Genomic DNA, 27,087 nt, shown 5'->3' on the forward strand with positions numbered 1-27,087 from the left:
TGCATATTTCCAGAACTGTTCATTTCATCTGCTTCACACTTGGCATGAGTTTGGTTAGATTTGGACAGGTAGTATTTTTTAATAAAAAACTGAATTGAATGGCGGCCAACACTCTGTAGCAGTCAGTGGGGTGTCCTCTGATAAACGGCAGCAGTGGTCAGTAACTGGGTCCAACCATCGCATCAGCATTTATGGAATTACTTTCTTTTTAAGGAAATTGTCTTTAAAGTGAATGCACAATTTTCTTTTTGTTGCTGCAATGCTTTATATTGAGTTAAATCACAGGAGCCTTTCTTGAGAAAATGTGTGAGCTTGAGTTGCTTGCTTAACAGACCTCTTGAATGCAGATAAGCTACGTATGATAAAATTACACAAGTTCAGTAAATCATTCAAAATTGTCATCCCTTGTTTGTTTATATTTCAGATGTGAATGTTCTTAACTCCACTGCATTATTGAACAACTTTATAGATTAATCATTTACATAAAAACATATAATCAATGAATCACATGTAATGAATCATTCTTGAATAAACAACCCAACTGAATCTAAAGTAAAAACCAGTTCCATCTCAACCAGTTACAATCATTTGTCATAATTGAATATATAAAATGATATAACATACATCTTTGGGGATGTGTGGCTTTTTTTTTGTATTTACAGTTTCTCTCCTCTAGTTTCAATATTTAGTGAAGGAACTAAATTTTGTCATTACTCTTCCACATAGTGCAGCCTCTGTCAGTGTCCACCAGACTGCAGCAGAGAGCAGGGCAGGAGAAATTAACAAACAGGTGGCCTCTGACTCTGATGGATTATCATTATCAAATTTCTCCATCCTGATCCAGTGGAGAGAGGAGGGCAGAGTATTTACTCACATCCAGACATCAGGCACAGTCACGATACTCATTGTACTTCTTCTCTATCGGTGTTGTACATATTTAGCTTGTTTTTAAATAGCAACATGTAATATAACCTTGCACTTGTTTTTTGTTTGCACTATTGCAAATGTATTATTTGAGCATACACCTCCCCAGCCTATGTAAAAAATACTTCTTATATTCAGGTACACAGTACAGTATTCATGTATTTCAAAGATTGATAACAATAGGAATTATAACATTAAAGTGTATGTTTGATAAGGGGTCCTTATTTGTATATTTATCTTATTATCATTTATTAAAGAACAGGGCCATTGTACAGTATTTAAGTAGTTTGACCTAATTAAAAAAAATGAACGTCTCTAAATAAACTTAAAGGTACAGTGTGAGATGTTTTGGGCAAAATAGTCAGCTTGTGTTTGTTGTTTTGGACATTGCTCATTTCATCTTTTAATAAACCACCGATTCTTGAACTTGCTCAATAATTAAGCACAAACACGTGTGTCTTTTCAACCCTACATTTTTTTCATAAAAGAGGCAAAATATGTAAGCTTTTTATCCAAAGAATGGAGCTTTAACATTAAGTGGCTCTTTGCTGATGTTTTGCAGTATAGACAGCAGCAGATGGACCTGTTCTATTTTTAGACCAAATTCAGTCTGATGCAACAACAGAGATGGTAACAGACAGCATAGAGAACAAGTTCTTGATTTTGTCTTGATTCTGATCCTTAAGGCTTTTAGGTGGACGGACGATAAACCATAAGATAAAGCACGTAATTTAAGACTGCATTGGGGGCTATTGCCCTAAACTCTGGATAATCCCCTGACATTCTCCTGAGCGGCTGTATGTGAAGGAGTTTCTCCAGATAGCCCCCTAGTAACAATTAGTAACTAACAAAAAGAAAATAACACTGATTAAGATGTCAAGAAACTGTTTGTTGATAAGGGTCCCTTTATTTTTGGCCCAATTTGGAAGACATGATGCTCAATTGCTATAGATATAGATTATAGAGAGTTACCATTAGCTGACAGGTTTATTCTGCATGGTGGGACTGTGTTTGGCTGAGGCTGTAAGAAATGTTCATTTAATATCTTGTTTCAGTCAAGCAGCAATCATACGCTTGTCTCTGTCTACACCAAACCTCATTTGTATTTGAAGTGTTTTGTCTACAAGCTGGTAGTAATCTTCAGGGGGGACAGGGGACAAGTGGGGGTGGTGGTAGGGGTGTTGGATTCTGGTGTTCTCTCTCTGCTCCTCTCTTGGGAGCCTCCGTGCTCCATGCTGTCTCTTCACCTCAACAGACAGTCTGGCTTAGCACCTGCTCCTCACACTGGGGGAAGGGGGCGGCTGCAAGTGATAGTGAAGGGGGGAAGGGGCTGTCAGAGCAAAGGGTGGCCTTTTGTGAAGTGATGGGGGAAGGAGTGTGTGTATGACTGTGTGAGAAGCTCTGACTGTACAGATTGCTGATGCAGGGAGCATTGAGCTGAACACACCCCATCCCAAACAAAAGCTCTCAAAGTGGCTTAGATATGCTGATTATAACCATGATGCTGTATTCATGTAGACCAGCACAATCTTTTTGTATTGTGTACTGGTCTGCTGCATTCTTCTGCACTGCATGATAAAAGTTAAGATAATGATAAAATTAAATTGAATAGAGTTGCCCAAGGTGAATATTACATCTCAGGCTGCCTGAAGAACCTCGAGCTGCTTAACCTGGCCATGCTGATGGCACAGACCCCCTTTCTTTCCCTTTGTCTAGCTCAGCAAGAAGGTGGACAAGGTATTACTTTGCTTCATTTGAATTATATTTGTAGGAAATTGGAAACCCTTTGGCTTGTCTGGAGCATCTTCAACTGGTGGTTTTAGAACAGTGTGTTTGGATTCATCTTGCCTTCTTTGGCTACATGGCTTCCAAGACTTCCTGGATTGAGTCTCCAGATCAACACCATAGGCATGGTACTGAGGATTGTGGAATTGTTATCTGCATGTTTTGTTTCAGCTCTTTTAATAGCCACACTCTAACTTTACAGATGGGAATTGTCTTGAGAGTGCGGATGACATTAGCTGATCCATATTGCAGTTGCACAGGGGTCTGAGTACTGCCAGCATCGATCAGTGGTTTAAGGATTTCCCCATTAATCTGCACTGTGGTCATTTTAATTGACTGATTACCCATAGGTTTAAAGTCAATCTTCTGACGTGGAACGAAAAACATTTGAGTGAGATTAGCTGGATGTTTGGGGGGAACATGGTTTGGTGTGACCTTCTTGTCCGCACGGCTAACAAATGGGTCCTCTACTAGGAGGTTTTGACGTTGAATAAGCTTGTCGATGTATCCTAAGCAGTCTTCCAGGCGGTATTGCTCCGTGGCTGGCTCTTTTTGCGGGTGGCAACTGGCAACAAACACAGAGTGGCAGCTTCAGCAACTGATCTAGGACCATGCTCTTTAATCAAAACCTCAAGCTCAGGGCAGAACATTCTAAAGTATTGTTCTATAATAATGATTTCACCAATTTCTGCAACTGTTTTATCTATAGGCTGGATCCTCTTCCCATAAAGCTAATTTAGCCGGACATACAGCTCCTTTGGGCTCTCTCTAGGTGCAATGTTTATGGAGCAGAACCCCTCCCTTTAAGGGTTATTATCCTGTTTTTGACCTTGTCATAATCGTGTGAATTATCCATATGCACATAGGCACCTCTGGCTTTACCAGTCAACGGTGGAATAAGGTGAAAGTCCCTGTCAAATTTTTTTCCGACATGCTACTGCAACTCTCGTAATAATTTTTGTCAATTTCTCTAGTTATGGCTCAATCGAGACTGACCTGTTGGAACTGTAGATGGATTTATTATTTCCGAAGGGGAAGCATCTTGGGCCTGTGGATGGTGGTTATCTGCATCTGGATACTCCAGGGGCTGTGGCACCGGTGAACTGGGCTCTGGGACAGTATAAGTGCAAACCTTCACTTCTAGCTGCAGAAGCTGAAACTGATGCTGTAGTGCCTTGAAACAACGCTTGTGTCGTGTGGCCTCCTCCTCCTGGTGTGGCCTCGGAGTGTTGGCTCTCAAACCTCTTCACCCTCAGTGCCTCTGGTTCAATCAGAAACATTGAACACCTGTTCTTCTGGTCCAATGTGTGGGTCTTTAGTCTCTGCTCGATTTACTCTTGTAGTTCGTCCTCTGCACTACATTGCTCATAAATAAAAAAACAGAGTGAAAAAATATTTTTTTAAAATTCTGGAACGATTTAACCATTTATTGCACGTATGGGAATACCTTTATGCTTGGATTAGCCTAGCAGCATGCGCATGCGCAAAACCCCACGGGTGTAGCAGGCAAGATACATTTTTTCAAGATGAATATTATTTACCACAAACATCTCAGTGCTAAAAGGCGGAGGCTGGGGGGTGGAGGCAAGTTGCCCGGCAGCAGGGCGTGAGTGGCAGTGTAGCTGAGCAGGGATCGGTGAGGGGGAGGTAGGTGACGAGCAGCTAGAAACCAGTAGCTGACAGCTTATGACCTTTGTTATTTATCTGTTTTGCCGTTGTATATGTGAATGTAATGTTACTAAAAAACATTAAAAAAGAATGTAAACTATAACTTAAGTGAGTTACTGACATTTCAAGTCACTGTCTGGCAGCACCTGCAGCCATCACCTGTTGCCTAGCAGAGATGTTACCGAGACTTTACCACTTAAACACCAAGTACACCATGTAAATTAATTCCCAGACTTATGTAACGGGAGAATAGACTCTTTTCACCGCAACCATTTTAATATGAAATAGTAGGTAGTAAACATCGGTGTTACTAAGCACATTAATTAAGGTTGTGCTCTATTTAGATAGAGCCTTAATTATTCATCTTTAACAGTAGTAAATACTTGAAAACAATTCTGTGTAAAAGGAGGAACACAACAAAGTTAGTGAAGCACCTGCCGACTCTCAGAATACATTTGATAGCAGATAGAAGTTTTGAAGCTGTGTCAAGATTCTGAAGTGATTTAGTGTACAGAAGCAATCATTTTCAATGCACAAGGCTCTTATTTTGAAACTTGAGATGGGAAAGACTTGCGAGATGTGAGGTCACAACGTGGAGGTCACATTCATCATCACAAGCATGGAAGGCTGAACAGATGTTAAGTGAGAAGAGATATGTAAATAAACATAGGGGTCCATATTCATGTTCATCATCACAGCGTGCATGATTTGCTGGAAAGACGTTATATGAGAAGATAGACGTGATCCATATTTTACTGTCCACATTACATCTGACATTATGACAATACCGTTTAGTTTGGAGCTGGAGTATTGAGCTGTTTAAGCACTGAAGCTATTTCTGTGTTGATTATTTTATTTAAGTTACGTTTTATTTATTATGTAATTTTGATATGTACATTTTGTTAAGAGTGTAGCACTTATTTATATTTGTAGATTTAAGTTAAGAACATATCAAACTGTTAACAGCTTTGGTTAGGGTTGTATTTTTTTCAAATTTGCCATAGCAATATAAAGCTGTTCTTCTTCTGTGTGTCATCAAAAATCCAAATGATACCCAACCCTATACTTAATACATAGACGTGAGAGGGACATCCATCCTCTCATCTCACATCTGAAAAAAAGTGAAAGGCATTACAATTAGTTTGAGGAATTCAGTAGTCTCCCTCTCTTGATATGTTGTCTGCCGTTTTGTGTCTGTAGGCAACAACCTCTCTGTTGCTTATTGTTATTTCTGTGTCCCATTTAAAGATTGTGTTCTTGTTATTCATTATTTAGAGGTTCTGAGCAATGCCTGATCTGATCACAGAACGTTGATTCTCATGCTGTCATATGAAAGTAGGACTACTACACTCAATTGTAACAATAACAAATGGGATTGTATCCACAATCTCAACAAAAAGAGAGATGCCGAGATGGTTTGATATATTTTTAAATTCATTCAACTGAATTTAACGACATGCTCTCCTCTTTTACTGATACACTGTTTGCAATCCATGAGTAGAAATGGAGGCATTGATTTCTATGGCAAAGGGATCCTTGGTTACTGATTGTGAAGCTTTGCCATTAACAGCTGCTTCACCAGCAGTGATTGGAGCAGGCTGCTCCCTACACTGCTCCTATTGGTAATTCAGCAAATACACTTGACTTATTACATTCAAAGCTCCACCCTGCTGTACAAAGAAGGGGGAGCCAAAGGGTGTGGGAGAAGGTGTCTAAGCCCTGTGTGCAGTCTTACAGGAAAGATGTTTCTCTGTATCATTTTAGCCTGGCTATTTTGTTCCCTTTGTACTTTTGTCCCATTAGCCAAAAAAATATATAACTAATTATAATTAAATATTATGATTTTTGAAGCAAGCATAGATACAAAAATTGAGTCAGAGATTCAAAGTGGAGGACAGGGATTGTTTTTCAATATATACATAATGGAAAAATGTTTTTATTTAATTATGACAGTCAATCCACTGTTACATAGGGAAGGATGGTATGGTTACAGGCGGCTGTGGATAAAGACCTTACTACAAACATGAAGTCATAGCTAAGAGTTCAGTACTGTAAAATTCAGACACTGGGGTAGAAAACAGTGATATGGTCCAATGAGACCGATGACAGTGCTCATCTCTGAACATTACATGCATACATGCACACTTCTGACTTGACTTATAGCGTATAATTTGCAATCTTATTAAATCAATGTTATAGCATAATTGTAATATAGCCACTGCGATATATTCTAAACATCTTTTATTGTACCATTCTGATATGGGACACAGACACATGTGCCCCTGATGGTTGCTGTCCTGGCAACAACATTCATAAAATAATTTCTTGTTAGGAAATATGTCTTCAATGAAGACGAAAAAAACTTGCTTTATACTGAGCGGAATTACAGAGCTTTAATTTTGAATGGTTGCATTTGAGGTTTGTGTTGAGAGCTCTAAAATAGCACACATACAATGTATGAAAAATATTTGCATTTAAGTAAATTATTCAAAATTATGTATAAAGCACATATATGAACAGTAGTAAAGCAAATTCAGTTTTATTTTAAAAAATACATTGACTATAGATTCTTCATTGCAGATAAACCAGGTCGGATGAACACAAGTTTTCAGACATCACTCTGCATCATAGACTGTTTATGGGAGGACAAGGGCTCACTGACGCCAATGAATAATTCCAAAGCTCTGGAGCATTACCAGAGGACAAGTAAACAGACCATTTCAAATAGGCAGGTTTAGAACAGACCGTGACAGTAGATTAATTCATTCCAGTCAAATTTGAAGTTTGTCTGAAGCCTCCTCCTCGTGGCGCCTCCTCTGACTGCCTGTCATACAACACTGAGGGCACAGGCGACGCCTTCACTCCGTTTGCTCCTGGTACACAAACACATTGTCAAACGCAGCCTGATAACGCTCATCAATTACTATATTAACGGATACTGGTCGGGGACAGTGACCGCTGAGCATCTGCTTCCACACACGATCGTTTTTTCAGCTGGATGATCTGAGAGGAGCGGGGTGAGTGTCCACATCACATGGGAGCTGCCCACACACGCACGCACACACACACACACACACTGTGTTGACATTTTTCACATTCAGCGCCATTTGCAGACAGGTACACCTACCGCCCCTTTTATTGTCCCCGCTGTCAAACGCACAGGTTTCCTTTTCGTATTATGGAGAAAATGTTGCAGGAAAATGTGGTTTAAGATGTTCACACTGAACTGATTTGTGAGGATGTTCATAAAGCTCCTGTGATGATGTGAATGAGAGCAGACGGGCTGATCAGGTCTTTGTAAACAACGATACTTTATTTTATAATCTCTGCCTCAGAATCATCCCAGTCAAACGGTATTTCCATTTAAAATCTGTATTTATGATTTCTGTTTATATTGATCACCATGGAATCAGGTTCCATGTCATCAGCCACAGTGGGAGCAGGCGTTAGTCTGTGGCATCTGTCCTCCTCTCCAGCAGACTATAGAGTCACCATGGAGACTGTCGGTGGTGTTCCAACAGTGCGTTTAATTGTTCAGTTGAACAGAGAATCGTCTGCACCATTCGATTCAAGAGACCAGAGCAAATATATCTGCGTTATTTTGTGTCTCGTAATTTATTCTGCGTAATTTTCAGTCAAATCATATTGATTTACATAATATAAAGAGAGGAAGGAAAAGCATAGACAATTGGAAGTGTGATGATAACATAGAAATAGCTAAAGAGATCAAAGGATTAGGAGAAACTAAACAGATAACAATGCAGTAAAAGACATTAAGATAAAATAATGTTGGATGTGAAGAAAATCACGAGACAAGCTCGGTCTGAATACCAGCTTGGGGGCAGCACTAGAGAAAGTCTGGTCCCCTATAGTTTTAAGATGAGAATGACCTGAGTGACCTGAGGGTAGAACATGGGATCAGTGATATAATGAACCGATCATAAACCAATAGTGAAGGATACAAATCAGTTTTGTAGTTAACTGGGAACCAATTCAGCTGTGATATGTAATTTTTTCTTTAGTTGAAAATTAGGCAGCTCAATTTGGAACAGTTGTAATCAAGAGAAGGGGGAGCTGGTCGACCCAATATACAGGAAGCTGCAGATGGATGATTGTTCAATAGAAACACAGCTTCTAAGTTGGACGTGTTGCAGATGCTTGATATATCTTGTAAGGCCAAAATTTAAATGTGAAATTCTACATTATGAATTCTCAGTTGTAGTAGACTCTAGTTGAAGAGTTGGATTATATCCGTGGAAAGTCTCATTGTGCTGTACTAGTGCAGTGGCCGTTTACACCTGTCTGTTTTCTTTGGGCTCTTTGCTTGGCTCGTGTTGATGTTCTTTAGCTACTTCAGAATTGTTCCTTGTGATTAGTGAGTCCTTCTTAAACAATTCTTCAATATACTGCCACTTTTTATTGTTTGTGTGCTGGACGTTGTGTGAGGATATTTTAAACAGTTTGATGCAGAGTGAGGTTAGAAAACTTTGCATTCATCCTACCTGGTTCATATGCACTAAAGAATTTGCCGTTTGAATTCAACTCAATTTGCTTTATTATTGTCAGTCGAATATGATAAAATGATACAAAAATACTGAAATGATTTGGCAGGGATATTGACCTGCAGTTTGTCCCAGTTACAGACTGCTGCTGTAATTTATCCAAGGACGTTGAAGAAGACATTTTCAATTCGGCCCACAGAGTATTGGCACGCTATGCCACCCCCACTGACTACTACATAGCGCTGGTTGCCTGTTTCTTAAAATATAGTAATATTGAATCCAAATTGCACCAAATGTGGCACTGCACTTCCCTGGACCATTGAGAAAACACATGCCAAGTGTGAAGCAAATAATTGTAGTGGTATGTGTGATATTCATTTCACATAGACAGACATTTCTGGAATAAGCATGTAGAAAGTAGATACATAATAATCATATATCAACATGTATATGTTATAACATTCATATAATGCTACTGGTGAAGGTAGATCAATTTGACCGGTCATAATCATTTTCATACATTCTTTTGGAGAACCCGATCTGCACATCTCTGTTTTTTCATGTTTTAGGTATTTGGCTTACATCCTTGTCATTATTTACCCCTTAATGAGTTTTTTTTTACTGTTTGAAACACTATCTTATGTGTGGTAATTTAAGGACAGTACTCTTCCTTTAAGTTGTATTGTCCAGTGGGGATACATTGTAGACTCATATGAACTAGTATATTCAGCTGTATCACCAGTCATCAGCTGGATGTAACTGGCAATGTGTCAGTTTGAATTAGAAGACAACACGGATCATCAGTTAGGGGTCTTTTTCCTTATGGTGATGTTGTGTGAAATGTGCAGCATGTCCCCTAAGGTGAGCGTGAAAATGAGCTGATGTAAGGTAGCAGAGGCTGACAGGGCTTTATCCTGTACACATCACTTACTCATGAGTGAGGCACAGTGCTATGATGCATATGAATAGAGCTGCATGCAGCTGCGAATGTAAGACAGAAACCTTCATATCTTTAAATGAATTTCATATACATGAGTAAAGATTTATTGTGAACATGTATAAAAAATACAAGCCTCTTTCACTGCAAAATATTGCTTGTGTCAATAAAGTAGAAAAAATGCAAATTGTAGTGGGCTGAGGTATTGGTAGTGGGGCCAAGTCCTCGCCAACAGAGAGCAGGCTGTTGTCATGACTTTTCATGTAATGCTATTTTCTGTCAACTCTGTCAATTCAGCATTAATATTCAGAGCAATTCCCTCCATCGCAAAATCCGCTATAGCATTTTGTTTTTACCAGACACATGTAAATGTAAGGTATCGTTTGTTTTTTTGTAGTTTTGCTCTCCTTGTTCTCAAATTAAAAGACCTCCTGGCTAATTGTAGCTGAAATAATCCTCATGCACCTGCAGAGGCTTTAAACCAATCAAACACTGTTCATGTGCTGAGAGTAGAGAGTAGATGAGTAGATGACGGCTACTTGGTGTGGCACTTCTTCTTCATGTATCGCTTGACTCATCTGCCTCTCTATCTGTGTCTATATTTATCCCTCCCATCCTGATTTGTTTCACACTTACATGCTCATCATGTTTGTTCTTCATCTCTCGAGTCTGCTGGTGAACAAAGAAAATCATGCCGCCTCACTATAAATGTCTTCCTTTCTTCCATATTAACTAGCATTGACATAATCGTGAATTAGACACATATCTCAAACATCACACACTTACTGATGAGTTCAGTCTGAAAGTTCATTCTTGACCTTGGTGATAGTTGTTTGACACAATAAATGTGAGTGAAATGTCACTTCAAACAAACTTCTTTTACGAGCTTCTTCTGGAGCTCAAACCAAAGCTGTCCTCATTTGTAAATATAATTGCAAATGCACTCAAGATACACACCTTTTAACATTGTTTAAACAATTGTTACACTTCTTGATGTTTCATGACTAACACCTTGTGATTTGCCATTTTTAAGAATGTTACTTCATAAGAAATGTTCACACACACACACAACATCATTTTATCTTGTGAACAGAAGTGGTTGTGTTTTACGTTAATACCAAGTCTGAATAGGACCTTTGTACTGAGATATTAGTGAGATGCAATAAAAACTGAATCTTAGGGAAAGAGAAAAATAGAAATACTAAATATAATTAAAATAAAGATATTATATACAAGGCTGTTTTTATTTTGTACAAAATGAAAGTAAAAGTTGCATAATTGTACAATTTGTCCAAATTCTTTGAAGCATGAAATTATCTTTGTTTAATGTTTCAAATGAGTGATCAGTTTTAGATGTGGATAGTAAAATGTTGACATAGAACACTTTACACCTTTATACAGAACTTGAGCATGAATATTGAGTTTTTCCTGGATTTTTCCCTGATAAGTTTGTTGAAATTGCTGCATTCCTCCAAAGAAGCTGCACACATTGTTTCTGAGCATGGCTGAAAGTGTTGGCAGCATTTCATTCAGGGAGCGCGCTACACCAGCATAATGAATTAATGAATAATAAATTAAACTTACAATAAGACAAACATTTTGTATTTTCCATATATTACTGTCACATAGCTGCAATCAAACATCAATGCTGTATATTATCATGATGAGGATTTAGATAAAAAAACAAAAAACTCTTGATATTTGTCTGTGTTTTGTACATTGTAGTGTCTTGTAATGTTTCCTAGCTTCCTTCACTGTCACTGATGCCTCTTGTCAAAAATCGTTATCCCAAGTGCTTGGTCATGTGACCCTTTACTGCCCTCTCCCCACACAGTTTCTGTTATGCCAAATTTTTTTGCGTTTTGCTTCATTTTACTTGTGTCTGTCGTTAAATATTCACTGCCTCAGATTTCATCTGGGTCAACCTGACTCCCAGTTTCTGTGTTGTTGTCAGAGCTCATGCTAGCAGCTGTGTGTGTGTGTGTGTGTTGGGACAGGGGGGGGGCAGCAGTGACTGATAGACATCCGGCTTCCTCTGGCCTCCACATCAGCACACAGCAGCCTTTAATCCCACACACGGCCCGATTAAATTTAAAGCCGATTTCAGTCCTTAAGCTCACTTTCAGCACTCAGGCGACCACACAGTCTGAAACACTACAGATATGCTTAAGTATGTTATTCCTTTTCACAAATGCATTTCAATTTTAACTTGTGAACCAGGCCTCACTCTGTGTCTAAATTATAGAATCTATTTGAAATCTTAAAACTGCCTGGCCTACATCAAACAATTTAATCACATCATTACTTTACTTTGATACGTGTTTGACTGTATTATTACTCAGTATAGAATGCAAGAACGTTTCCATTACTTGAGCTTCTATAAAGCAATGGATTAAGAAAGAAAAAAAATACAGGTATGTGCCCTGTAAGGTTGGTGTGTTTAATGCCAAATGTTGCCGCAGGATCTGTGACCTCTGACCTTACAGTAGCTCGGTGTGAAACCTTTTTGACCCTCAGTCCTGTACGGTGGAGCAGCATAACCCCTCAAATACTTCAGGCTATGAAATACAGTCTGTGTATATTTTAAGTTTGCCAGGGAATGAAGCGATAATGGTCCATAGAGGTCCATTACTTATTATTTGAATTTTTGCTGGATAGTTACATGCTGTGTGTTCCATGAATCATGTTTGGGTGTAAAAAAGAAAAATCCTCTGACAGCTCTCCTGAGCACACATCAGGGCATCAGAAGTATAGGTCTCTTCTTGTTAAACCTCAGTCAGTCATAATCATCAGGAATAATGTCATATTGTTATTTTGTCCGACATCTGCTGCATCATTGCAATATACAATATAGGAGACTACAAAGTTTTACGGCTCCAATCTTGTTTCTGAGTTACTAGATACTCAGTTAGGAAACATAGGTCAATGGGATTTGTAGAATAAACCCACTGACCCATGCTGGGGTAAAGTAGCACTTATAACTTTTCTAAAGTTGCTGTATTATATCATTTTCAGTTTATGGAAGTTCTCACCTGCATTGCAATAGTTTAACGCATACTCCACTGACACAGAAATATGAAGTCATAATCAACATCAGATTTTAGGTCAGGCTAGATTACTTACAGACCAGATATTGCTTTCCTGTTGCATTTATAATTTCACCATTCTGAAACAATCAAGAAACAGCTTGTTTTGCTGACCACACTTCCAGGTAAAAGCTGATGTTCATATTTGTCTCAAAAGCTGCACACTCTGGTGTTCTCTGTGGCACCTGCTACAAACTGCTGCCCTGGACCATACTGTGTCGGAGCAACCAGCCTTTAGAATTTGTAGTAGTTTTTGTGTGTTTTATTCTCATTACAAACCCATCAGTACACCTGGAGCTGTGGAGCACACACTTTGACTTTTCTCTGCCCTGTCAGCAATAATGTGGCTGCGCCAGCATCCATGCTGCACTGCAGGCTGCCAGCAGCTTTTGGAACTTCATGTGGTGGCAAGCTGTCCACCCTCAGTCTGCCAGCATACCTTTAAGTGTTGTTTTAGAAAGTGTTCAGGCCAGTATTCAGACCACTTCAGTCTAAAACGATTATCAGGCCAGTGGCCTTGCAGCTCATCAACAAAGTTTGATTGTGTCTGATCCTGCACTGATCACTGAGTGCTGATGTGATGCTACTTCAGATGAGTAATGATATCTCAGTAACAGCTGAAAAACCAAAGACCAAAATTCATGGAGATCTGATGATATTATAAGCTAACTTCTGTGACTGTGTTGTTGTTAATTATTTGGTTCCACAGGTTTCTTATGTGACCAAATGAAAATATTAAGTTTTGTGACAGTGCGTAGAGTAAAGAGGGGGTGAAGAGGTGATTATTAAGGATATTATTAAGCATGCAAATCTTGCTGCTTTCATATGGCTGCAGGGAATGCCTGAAGAAAAGGTCTTCATTAAAACAGCTGGAAAAACAGATATTGTCAGAATCAGTCATATGAGCCTACTTTACAAATCAGCGCAGACAACATTGTTGACTACATTATTCCTTTCGGCTATTTCTGTGCATGTGCTCACATAATTCACGTTGCTGTTTAATAAAACCCCTTATGCAGCACACAGTGGTGAAGTGTGGGTCAAACCATAACCTGCAGGTTCCACCAGAGACGTTATCCGAGACAATCCATTCCAAGAAATGTCTGTAACACCACAAACATCTCAAGTGTATGACACTTATCCTCCCCCTCCCCTAGTGAGCCAATTATTTGCTTTTTAACAGCCAAGTGTGTGGATATTTAGTAGAAATTTAAGTATGATCTGTGTTTTGGGAATTTTATTTGGGGGCAAAGTCACCAAACAATTCAGTAGTTTTCATCAGATTTGACATTATGTACTTGCAGTTTTTATATCCTAGTTCTCCCATTGAATGTATATCAAGTTAGATGATATGTCTATACTGTACTAAAATGTATTCACGATGCGTACTCTGCCGTTTTGTTTTGCTGATGTTATTTGGAGACAGAGTCTCTGCATTACTGATCGCACAGTTGAGCCATGGCATTGTCATCAGTCACCCTGTATTTTTTTAAATTAAACAAGTAATTATAACCAAACTTGAATACTTGAACATACATTAGTGTGATAAGAACTGCCTAAAATTACAGAAACCATTTTAGAATTAATTTTTAACCAACCTCACACATTACTGTATATGCCACTAAACATAATGTATATATTGTATATTAATTCTGTACAGGAGAATCGTGCCTGTCTAATTCAACAGATCCTCCCTTCTCTCTTCACACTGCCCAAACTCAGGTTATAGATAAAGGGCCAACCAACAGTACATTGTAGTGTCTAACTCACAGACTTTAATATGTAAATCAAATGCGTCAGACAAAGAGGCACCAACTCTTTTACGTATTTCACCAGTGGCAAAACATAGGGACACTATTTGATTTAGGAATGCAGACTTTAGGCTTAACTATCCAATAGGATATGAGCAACTTCATGTAACATAGATAGTGACAACAATTCTAGCCATTCATGGATGTGCTGTTGGAATTAGTGACGCAAGTAGAGGAAGATATATGCAGATGCTGTGTGAGACAGAGTTACACCTCCTGGTCTCCTTGATGCATCAAGTCTACATTAATATCTTTTGCAAATACATCAGCTGCTGCCTAAGTTCTCCTTTCACCAGCTTCCAGAAAACGTACATAACAGTTTGGTGCATGTCCCATCTACTAATATGGGAGGGCAGAGTTTAGGACTTACACCTCAACCAACCACAAGTTGGCAATCAAGGTGATTTAACTTTGATTTTGGGGGCTCTCATGTTGTCCATCTTTAAATAGTCTATAGTCTCTCCCCATTGTTTTTGAGGTTAGCCTGGTGCTGACTTGAGAAGAGACAGAAAATGTTGTAGAAATGCTGCTCAATTGTTGGGTATCAGGATGCCAATATATCAGAGCAGAGGATGTCAAGGATTATAATAACAGAGGCCGTTAGCTGCACTTTATTTTTTCTGAAATAATAGTGGATGAGCTTTGCTACAACACAATGTTAAATTTAACTATTAAAGGTGAAAGTAAAAAAAGAAAAGCTCTATCTGAGGTGTCTCAACATATCTATGGAAGTGAAAAAATTAGACTTGATCTCGCTGCTGTGATGCATCTTCATTAAGCTTGATGACATGAGATGGAAAAAATCCCTGACGAGCTATTGGACCTTAAACAGCAGCAAGTCGATTCATGGATTAGTTGAGCACTAGACCAGACTCTTTGATTGGTAATTAATAATGTTATTTATATTACATTACATGTCATTTGGCTGACGCTAACAGCAACTTACAATTAGTACACTCAACATTTATGAGGGGCCATTTAGGGGTTCAGTATCTTGCCAAGGACACGTCAGCATGCAGGGGGGGGGGGGGGGGGGGGGGGGATTGAACCGGTCCTTCTTGTTGAAGAACAACCACTCTACCCCCTAGGCCACACCACCCTGGTGACATATTAAGTCATGATTTTCTGCTATTCCCAGTTGTATATGGTCTGGATAATCTATTAATTTTTTTGATTTAGCTCAGGTGAATCAGTGAACACAGAGAGGTGTACACCTCTCTGTGTTCAGGCTTTTCAGAGAGTGGAGGAGAGGTGTGGTAGCAGTGTGATACCCAGATGCAGGCTGTGTGCTGTGTTCTTCCCATCAATGTTGTTTATTCTTATTTTGTTGATGTGTTCAGATTCATGTGGCACCTACTGCAGTTCTGTCCATCATGGGACAGGGATCCCTCACACGTGGCCTTCCCTGAGGTTTCTACGTTTTTTTCCCCTGTTAAAAGGGTTTTCTATACTCTGGTTGAGAGTTAAGGACAGAGGATGTCCCACTTTGTTAAAGCCCCATGAAACAAATTGTGATTTGAGAATATGGGCTATAAAAACTCACCTCAAGTCGCAGCTCAGGCGTCGTCTTTAACCTATGTGTCTCACGAGTTTGTCAAACAATGTGAATGTTATAAAATCAGGACTTTATTGGCATCATTATAAGGCTTTATTTTTCGGATTTTCTCACTATACCAAAAGGTGCACTCTAATTGCTCTGCCCCCGCATCGGTCAGGATTTACTCATCAGAGAACATAAAGTCAGTGGTTGGAAGACCACCTAATTTGTCTTGTTTTTTCAGTTCTCCACGATGTTACTTCTGAGCAGGTTCTGTAAGAAAAGTAAATAAATAAATAAAGGTACATTATATCTTACATCAATGAAAAAATTATATTATGTATTTTTCTGAAAAAACTGTAGCAAAGTCAACATACAATCTTAGCTCAATTCAACTATACCCTTGTGCATATAGTGTTGATCTCTGTGATCATGATTCTGCCAGTTTCAAACCCTCCATCATTGATGAAAATGAGAGTGGCCAGTACTGGGGTTTTAGTGAAACGTACACATTTAGAAGCCATGTATCATTTTGTGCCTAACCTGCTTATCTCTCCTGGTAATAAATAACACTTTGTCAAGCAAGTGCCCCTTTTAGAATGATTTGGGTCAATATCAAGATATCCCCTTCGGACCACTGGAATATCACTGATATAAAGATGTAACCGAGATGTCCGATGAGGGATCCCACTTCACATGCAGTGAAGTACAAATATAAAATCTAAATATATGATGAAAAAAGTAATTTCCAATTACGCTTTGCATTTCACGAGTACTCACGTGAACAGAGGTATCTTGAAAAATGCTCTCTTCCTCAGAACCCGCCCCCCCCCCCCCCCCCTTCAAACAAAACAGTAAACTGTGACCCATGCATCACTATAGATACATTTCAGAAGACCAGCTACATGGAAAAGCAGCTTATTAGATTAAATCTTCTGCTCTGACGTGGTTATTGTTGCCATAGCAACATGTCTGACTGTTGTGGTGTGTCAGGTGGCATGTGATGCGGCTCGTGCAGCAGACCACCTTCACTGATATAATGTAGTGACTGTGTGCAGGCATTAGACCATAAATGCCATCAGTCTGTTCTCAGGTGACTACATTAACTGCAAGTGTTGTTGTATTGTGGGAGGCATGATGGAGAATAAAACATTAAAGATTCAGGATTCAAGAGTTTATTATCAAATGCACAACAATACCATTAAGCAGTCGCTGGCAATGAAATGCTTCTTCTAGCAATGCTCAAATTGTATAACAACCAAAAAAAATTTGAATAAAATAGTACAAAATAGAATATCAAAAATTTAGCAGCAGGCAGAAATGTTTATGGCTGGGTTGAAAGCGGTCTTTAATGACCTGGTTGCTCTTCCTCCTGCACAGCTGGGTGTGGAGGTCCTCCATGGATGGTAGCGCCGTCCTGGTGATGTGCTGGGCAGACTTCACCACCCTCTGTAAAGCCTTACGGTTCAGGGCGGTGCAGCTGCCATACCAGGCGGTGATGCAGCCAGTCAGGATGCTCTCTATGGTGAACCTGTAGAAGTTGCAGAGAATCCTGTCATCCATGTGGAGCCTCCGCAGCCTGCAGAGGAAGAAGAGCCGCTGTCTGGCCCTCTTCCTGATGATGTGGCTACGACAGATCAGAGTTGATAATATGATGTGTGTCTGACCAGACCGGCGATAATCCCAGTTGTATCCCAGTTGACCGTAACCCTGACTGCTATTTTATTCTCAGAATATTCCTTGTCATAGTGTGACGTGGGATGTTTGCAGAAATACCATTTCAAGTCTATTTTAATGCTGTTTTCAAACATGCCACTAATTTTTAAATACCTTTTTAAGTGCTGAGAATATTGAGTGTAGAAATCTGTGAAAGTGCATTCATGCACTCAAGACAACACAGGACAGGATTCGTATCCATACATAAATGGCTCTGGGCTTGCTGACTCAAGAAAAAGTGTCAGGAAAGATTTCATTAACTCAAGATTGGTCAGTAGGCAGCTGTTCCATGTGATTGGTTCAATGAATCATCCCTCTCAGAAATGTGTTTAAGTTATTGATGTGTCTGCACAGGTGTCTCTGTGTAAAACCTTAAAAGCAAAATATTGTCCGAAGGTCCTGCCTGATCCAAAATCATGATTATTGAGCTACGTGAAGTGTTAAGTGTTAGCTGTGATGTTCCCTGAGAGACAACTTAAAGTGTAGCTGTCACTTTGGTGCTTGCAGGTGTAGTTTTGGTGGTAGCAGCTGTAGTGTGTGTAGTAGTAGCTGTAGTTTTGGTGGTAGCATATGTAGTGTTTGTAGTAGTAGCTTTAGTTTGGTGGTAGCAGCTGCTGTAGTCTTAGAGGAAGCAGCTGTAACAACACATCATTAGGCTGAAGAATGTGATGAAGAATAATGTTTATGTAAAAAATATATTAATGTTTTCAGGGTTATTTCCAGCAGGATTGGAGATTTCAGGTTTTATGGACTGGGGGCATGGTATGTTAGAGGTTGTGGCTTTTAGGGAAAGAGTCTATTAAGTTGTAATTTCTAGTTTCCCACAGACCGAACTGTATAATGTTCAAATCCTCTCAGGCAGATTTATCAATAAATAAAACACAACAATAGCCATAAACCCATTTCCTCCTGATATTAAACTTTGATCTTTTTTTGTACCTTATTTGGATTTGCATACATACAGAGCTGTTTCTGATTAACTTGATTTTGTCCTCTTCCTCAACAGCTGTTGCCATGACAACAGACGAGGCGGAGAGCCACCAGAAGAAGCCAAGGCCGCAGGAGGAAGCAGGCCAGGACACCAGGCCACCCTCACCGGAGGAGGAGCAGCTGCGGCCTCGCAACCGCAACTCTGCCAGCCGCGGCCTCTCCCGCCTCTTCTCCTCCTTCCTGAAGAGGCGCTCACAGTGTGATAGTGAGGCGGGGGAGAAGGAGGACAAGCAAGAAGAAGAAGAAGCTAAAGCCCCCATCGCTGACCCTGAACCTGAACTGAGGACAGAGGGAGAGGTCGCCCTGGATCAGCACTCAGTAAACAGTGCTGAGGCTCAGGTTAGCCTGTATGCTCTGTATTTGCAGTAGTGTTGGGCCAAAACACAAAATTTGGTCTCAGTCTAATACAAAGTGTTACAAAACCCAGGATCATTGATAGTTATCCTGATACTTTTTATTGTAAAAAGCAGCTACTGTGCCGTCAGGTGAGGTGGACAAATATGTGAATACATTTTTAATGAAACACATATATATTTTTATGACCTGTACATTACATACCAGAAATATATATGTTCACTGCATGAATCCACACACACACCAATAGCAGAGAATATCTCAAGCCCTCTTCATACATGGAATGTAGTAGTAGTTTTCAAGTAATTTTTTTTATGCATAGTTGACTTATCTTAATTGATTTACTAACAAAAACGTATGTTTTAATTCAAGGGAAAAATCAAAACCTGGCCTGCCCTACAACTACAAAACACTGTAGTTGAATACATCCCTAATGTGCTACTCATGCTGCACACACTGCAGACACAGTGTTAATGTTACTAAGATTATAAAGACCGCTTTCAACCCAGCCATATATAAAATGGATGCAAATATTTTTTAATGAGTAAAAGAGCTTGTTCATAAAAAGAAACATTTAATAATATCTCATTTCAGAGCAAAGACACTTGCATGTTTCATGAGGTTTCAAAGTTGTGTCCCCACTTTTTGTCAACACTGTCAGACATTCATTAAAATGTAATAAAATCAGGTAATATTAGGGGCAGCAGTCACTCTGAAGGATCCATTTTCACATTCCACCTATGCAGAGTGCATCCATGGCAGACAGGGTCAAGTAAGCTATAATGTTAATATTTCCTGTGTCACATACATGATATGCCAACACCGTGTTCACACACCGAGTGTTTAGATCATTTTATTCTCCTGAAGTAGGTTCTGTTAGCATCTGGCATCAATCTGAAAAGAAAATGTCTGAGGGTGGGGACAGGCCAATTACGGAGATGACATTCAATCAGAGGTTTTTTGAGTCATTTGAGTGAAATATAGAAATAGGTTATTAGTTTGTCAAATTAATACTAAATGTGTGAAATTAGCATTTTCTGCTTTTGTATTGTTTTTGTGAATTGATAGACATCAACTCTATCAGGGTTAAGGAAACGTAGGGCGTACACACACATAATAGCGAAACTACATAGACACACTTTATGGGTCTAGCATAATGTTAGCGACAATGTATTTGTGTTTTTGGTGTCTGATGGTGGTCTAAGGTTGTATCAAAGCATACCTCAGTAGCTTATTACATGGAGTTTAATTTGTCTGAGCTTAAGGATTCATTTTTTCAATATGGGATCCTGTTTTGTCCCACTTCTCAAGAATCAGTGATCTATTTAATTGTGACCATTATGCAAGATTCACAGCCAGTTTAACTTGATACTGATGCCTTTAGTCACAAAGACAGTTGATGAAGAAAGTGTGAACTGTATTGTGATCATACTGTCTCTGTCAGGCTGTCCAGGTAGAGAAGAAAGAAGCCGAGGCAGAGGAGGAGGAGGGTGGAAAGGACAAAGAAAACGATAAAGAGAAAGGAGAGAAGGCTGCCCTGGAGAACGAAGAGGACAAAGACAGGGAGGAGGAGAAGGAGTCTGATCCTGAAGGAGGCAGTAAGGGAGAGAACGAGGAGAAGGCAACAGAGGAGGAGGCCAAAGCTCCCAGAGCTCCACGCCGACCCAAGACCATGCAGATCAAAATCACTCTGCTCGATGACGCTCTGTATGAGTGTGAGCTGGATGTAAGATCACTTCTCATTTTCATTTGTTTTTCCATACATCATGAAAGAGGAACAAAGAAGGAACATTTAACACAAAGTCTTGTATTTGAGTTATTTAGTTTGTTTGATTAAAAGTCACTGATTTACCAAATTATTTAGTGGAGTGGCAATTCTTATAATAGTTTATTTTGGTCAACAAATGTAACTGACAACCTGTTCCTGCCGTCTTTTCTATTCCTCTATAACACATATAGCTGTTGCGCAATTTGTCTCATTCTCGTTCCCTTTATGTATTTGTATCAGAAACATGCCACAGGCCAGGAGCTGTTCATGAAGGTGTGTGACCATCTCAACCTGCTGGAGAAAGACTACTATGGCCTTGTCATCTGGGACACGCCTACCATGAGGGTGAGCTGGAATCTGACTGTCAGCAGTTTGTATCATTCTAACTTAAATGTGGAAAAAATCATTACTTGAAAACTACTACTACATTCCATGTATGAAGAGGGATTGATATATTCTCTGCTATTGGTGTGTGTGGATTCAGTGAACACATCTAGTTCATTATTTTATATTTACCATGGAACCTGTTTTGTCTGGAAACATGCATGTGATTCAGTAATGAACAGAGAGAGAACATTTTTATTATTCAAACCTAAGTAGAAGTAGAGTATATTATCTGCAATATGTAATGATGATATGCTACTCATTATGGCAGTACTTTAATATTCAAGAAACATTTTAACAACATTATTCAAAGTTATAACAATGAATTCTGATGTATAATATAATCATATATAAAATGTTTGTGGCTTCTGAACATACTTGTCTTTAAAAGTATCACGCTTTGCACACCTCCATCTAATGATTGTAATGATACTTAAATGTCAGCAGTTAGTAACAATCTAACTATTCCAACCTCAATGTGTAGCAGAGGAGAGAGAAAGCAGGAACAGTTGTGCACCATCAGTTTTCAGCTCTGACTAGTTGTTATAATGAAAACAATAAGAGTGATAATTAAAGATGTAAAGATTTTATTAATAGATGTTTGATCTCTCATTTTCTTGATCAGACTTGGATGGACCTGGCCAAGGAGATCCGCAGGCAGGTACAAGGTGAGCTTACATTTAAATATATATTGTGTTCTCATTTTCTTTTTTAACATGTTTCTAATGTAGTTTTTATAATTTATTTTGATCACACCCTCTGTTTTTCCCCCCTCAAGGTGCCGACTACAATTTCACTTTCAATGTGAAATTCTATCCACCGGACCCAGCCCAACTTTCTGAAGACATAACAAGGTAACTCATGAGTTCTAGTGAACGTGTCAGTGACCGCCTAAAAACATAATTTTATTGCATTTAAAGTTTAATGTGGACATTTTTCCAGATGATGACTAATTTTAACATTTTATGTGACAATCAGTGATTTTTAGAGCCCATATATGATGTTCATCAATTTCCTATTTATGTTTCTATCGTTCTATTTTGTCAGAGGTTAGAACATATTAATTTTGATACGTGGAGGAAAAACTTACACCATTTATGGCACCTAAGGGTGGGGGTGAGCTTTAATACAGTTCAGCAAGAAGCAGTTAATTTACTTAGGCCCTTACCTCTGGGTTAACTACCTCTCTCAGGGAGGTTTACACCCGGGTCTGTGGGTTGGTTGATTAGTTGGTTTTATTGTAAGCAAGATAATGCAAAAACGACTGGACATTTTGCCACTAAACTTTATGGAGGGATGCACTCTCATCTGGCCTTGGTGGAGTGTCATTCTACTTCACTCCAAGATTGACATTAATATTGTAAGCAAACATTGCAGGGGCATGTACAGATGAGAATTTGACTGAGCAGGCCAGTTTCTTTGACCTTTGATTAATAGTTTATCTGTTATCAGGATATCAGAACATTATACACAGTACATTTAATCCCTGTTTGTGCATGGAAGGTACTACCTGTGTCTCCAGCTGCGGAAGGACATCCTTCAGGGTCGCCTTCCATGCTCATTCGTGACGCTGGCCCTTCTGGGCTCCTACGCGCTGCAATCAGAGCTGGGCGAGTATGACCCTGAGGTGCATGGCAGTGAATATGCAAAGGAAATGAAAATGGCTCAGGGTCAGACCAAGGAGCTTGAGGACAAAATGATGGAGCTCCACCACACATACAGGTCAGAACACTGCCTCAGCTAAGCAGTGGTTAAGAGGCGCTCAGATTCTAATGCTTTTTGTGTCCATAGCAGTTTTGAGTGGATCTGTCAAAATATATTATTACAAGTCAAACCTAAGTACAAAATATTATCTTCAAATTGTAATAATGATAAACTACTCATTATGGCAGTATTTAAATATTCAAGCAACATTTTAACAAAATTATTCTCATTGATAACAATACATTCTAATGTATAATAGAATCATATGTTTTGTGCATTAAATCTTTGAGCTGTATGCACATACTTGTCTTTAAAAGTAGCACATTTTGCACACCTCCATCTAATGATTGAAATGATACATGAATGCTATTACTAGTTAAATAAAACAGATATTATGAGAAAGGCGGAAAAACTACCTTTCCCAACTCTCCCTCAAACTGTCACAGTGACTACAGGTTTTCTTTGATTTCTACTGCTGTGGCAGGATAATGAGTCCAGCCCAGGCAGACCTGATGTTCCTGGAGAATGCCAAGAAATTGTCTATGTACGGAGTGGACCTCCACCAGGCCAAGGTGAGAGCAGGAGCTGGTCAATTCTTCCCTGCTGTTTGTTGATTCAACCTTCTGGAACTATATATAAATGTTAGAAAAAGTTTTTTCATCAAAGTGTAAAGTGTAAAGTAAAGTGGTCATCAAGACTAGAGAAGCACTTTATAAATACAAACCATTACCATTTAGCTTTGTCTGTTCATAGATTCAATGTCATGCATCACAGAAGCATGATAGACCACCAGGAAGACATGCAACATGTCAGCTTTTACAGTAGAAATCAGGTCAATCTCTTTGCATCAGAGCAGGGATTTAAACAAAATATAGAAGAAGGAATTTTTTGAGGACTGTACTGCCGCCCGGTGGATGATGGTGAACAGTACAAGGAAGCTGCATCGTAAAGCAGAGGTAAATACGAGGGACATCTGAGGACATCTTTTCTACTGACACAGAAATCACTGATGGTAGTACATGCGGTAGTAAACATTTCAAACACATGGTGTGTGCTGATCACCGCTAAAATTTTGCATTAACTGTCCCAATGTCATATTTGTATGAATGGACTGCATTTCTATAGTCTGTTGAACAAAAAGCTTTTTCTATGTTTAATTCACCCATTCATAAACAGATGATAAACCATCTGGAGCAGTTAAGAGTTCATCTCATGGACACTTCAATAATATCTGGAGGAGCTAGGGATCAAAACCTTTGACCAGTAGAAAGCTATTTCGCCTTCTGTAAATGTAAATAAGATATATATTATCATATTAATTATTAACATGTCATCAGTCCTGCAGATAGTATTGTACAATTACCTGTTTTAATGCAAAGTTATTTTAGCATTTACAACTTTACCACTCGAAGAGCAGTACATTCAGGATATAATTTCATAGAGCAGTCCTAGAATCTGGATGCAGAATCAAAGCAGCTCATTGACTTAAAATCCTCATCAAGTCCACACATCAACAATATTTACAAGTAACAAAACTGAATTTGAGTAATTATTTAAAAAAGAGTGAAATCAGATTGTAATCACCCTTTGTTTACTCATGAGATAGAAGCAGCTATAGAGGCAGTCCACCTCAACCTCAAGATACATCCTGAAAAATTGAAGTGGATGTTATGTTATTGGGTATCTGTTAAAATGGACTTATTGATCAATTCATTTAGCCCTCACACTACAAACAAACCGCAGCAGTCTTCTTGGAACTGGACCTAGACCCTCCTCTTCATGCGGGACTAGTGAGGTCATTTAGTCATAAAATGCATCATACAGACAGTTTACAAGTCCCAGTAGCTAAGGTGTGCCTCTACAATGAGAACATATGGCAGAACGTCAATGTGTTACACTTAAGACAGTGCTCTGCAACACCATAGTGAAATCATTATGTGGAGGAATGTTGGTTATCTTTCCAACAGACTCTCATGCTGACTGAAGCTGCTTTGGTTTGCGGTGCAAAAGACATTTTAAGACATTTTTAAGGTTCCGTCAAGTTGTCCAGTGGTCCAGTTGATAGTTGATGGACGTCTTTGTGTCTCTGGGTTTGTCTGTCAGGATCTGGATGGAGTTGACATCATGTTGGGGGTTTGCTCCAGTGGTCTGATGGTTTACAAAGACAAACTGAGGATCAACCGTTTCCCTTGGCCCAAAGTCCTCAAAGTCTCATACAAACGCAGCAGCTTCTTCATCAAAATAAGACCATCAGAGGTACAGAGTTTTTTCATATCGATAAACATTAATCCATCTGTAAAATCTGTTATTCATTGAGTTTAATCAAACCATGAATGAAACCTTAGTGTTCATTTCATTAATCTCATATTAAATGGTTTGTCTTTCAACAGGTGGAACAGTATGAGAGTGCAATTGGTTTCAAACTGCCCAATTACAAGGCAGCCAAGAAAATGTGGAAAGTGTGTGTGGAGCATCACACCTTCTTCAGGTGAGTTGTTGAATTTCTTAAAGCTGGGCTCAGACTGCAGGAGCTTTCAAAACCTGTATGGTTTTTCATTTTTGGGTTGCATCACATACATGAGGAGAAACTTTTTCTTTTTCTGTCAAATCTGTCAAATCTCAAACATGCGCACACACTGCTGGAGTAATGTAGCTCCTCATGTGATCTCACATGATCGTATGAGGTAGGCAGATGTGAACAAAATGGAAACTGTTCTGTGTCATGGACATTTTCAAAGTTAGGTCCGAAGAAGATTACATAGTCTTCCTCTCAATTACAGGCTGGAGCTTCCTTTTCTCTTTTGCAATAACTGTGACACTAAATATTGAGTAAATTATATAAATAGATTAGAACTGCTGGAACAAAATATCCCATAATGTACTCTGAAAGTTGCTTTTCATCTTAAATTGGCAAAAAATATTTCGTCTGAACACATAATTTTTCTACAGAAACTTTGTTCCTTCACAGAGTAAGATTTCCCACAACAACTTGCTGTCATGGTAGTAATACCTCCAGTGAGATTTTTACTGTCTGTCAATAGTGAAGCCAGCTTAAAAATGTATTGTTGCTTGGCAGCAATTACTGAAAGTACTGTAATCACGATCATAATCATACAGATTTTTATTCCTAAAAATCAACATATGAATCTCAAGTAGTGTGAGCCTTGCCTGAGTCAGTTTCCTCAATGTACTTTAAAAGAACTGTGTCCGTTTTGCTGAACACATTTGCTTGTTGTTTATGGATGTAGAGATCAGATAAGTAGTTTCAGTGTTCTTTGTGTACAGGCTTACCTCCAGTGAGATGGTCACCACCCCTAGGAAGTTCCTGGCACTGGGCTCCAAGTTTCGCTACAGTGGTCGGACTCAAGCTCAGACCAGACAGGCAAGCTCTCTGATTGACAGACCAGCTCCTCTGTTCCAGCGTTCATCGAGCAAGAGGAACTCGCGCAGCCTGGATGGAGGTACACCGTTCTTCTACCTTTTGTTCCTGCTGTAGGCATGTGTTGTCTATGCAAACTTTTACTTGGTAATGCGTGTGTGTGTGGTGTTTATAAAATACTATGCAGGCTTTCCTCCAGTTGCAGAATAATACTTTTATTTTTTTTAATGAAATAAGTACATATTTTCACGGATAACCAAACACAATGCCACAGTGACCGCAACTTCCAAAAGAAGAACCCCAAGAGTAGCTTTACACAAATACAGTGACAGCCAGGGTACATAGAGGGAATTGCATTGCAACCTATTTGCTTCCTATATTGTCAAAGTGTGGAGCTAGAGCTTGTTGAAGTATTGGCGATATACTTTTTCCCCACTTCCATGTGAGATTGATTGCAGTTATGAGGAAGAGTGAGGGACAAGGAATAGGGGCTTGCTCCATCGACTCTTGCCAATAAAACAAACAAAGAAAAAGAGGTTTTC

At 39.1% G+C, this 27,087-nt stretch overlaps 1 protein-coding gene across 1 annotated transcript in view; it reads left to right on the forward strand.

Moving 5' to 3' along the window:
- The first annotated feature begins 18,980 nt into the window (after positions 1-18,980).
- The window catches only part of epb41a (erythrocyte membrane protein band 4.1a), a 31,565-nt gene continuing 23,458 nt past the window's right edge, over positions 18,981-27,087 (forward strand). Inside the window, exons 1-10 of the mRNA XM_061092725.1 lie at positions 18,981-19,295; positions 20,755-21,036; positions 21,319-21,423; positions 22,088-22,130; positions 22,241-22,316; positions 22,966-23,184; positions 23,651-23,738; positions 25,270-25,422; positions 25,557-25,654; positions 26,452-26,627. Of these exons, the coding sequence (XP_060948708.1) occupies positions 18,981-19,295; positions 20,755-21,036; positions 21,319-21,423; positions 22,088-22,130; positions 22,241-22,316; positions 22,966-23,184; positions 23,651-23,738; positions 25,270-25,422; positions 25,557-25,654; positions 26,452-26,627 (1,555 nt within the window). The remainder of the gene's footprint in view (positions 19,296-20,754; positions 21,037-21,318; positions 21,424-22,087; positions 22,131-22,240; positions 22,317-22,965; positions 23,185-23,650; positions 23,739-25,269; positions 25,423-25,556; positions 25,655-26,451; positions 26,628-27,087) is intronic.

This window comes from Limanda limanda, chromosome 19, assembly GCF_963576545.1.
Source record: "Limanda limanda chromosome 19, fLimLim1.1, whole genome shotgun sequence".
Taxonomy (NCBI): Eukaryota; Metazoa; Chordata; class Actinopteri; order Pleuronectiformes; family Pleuronectidae; genus Limanda; species Limanda limanda.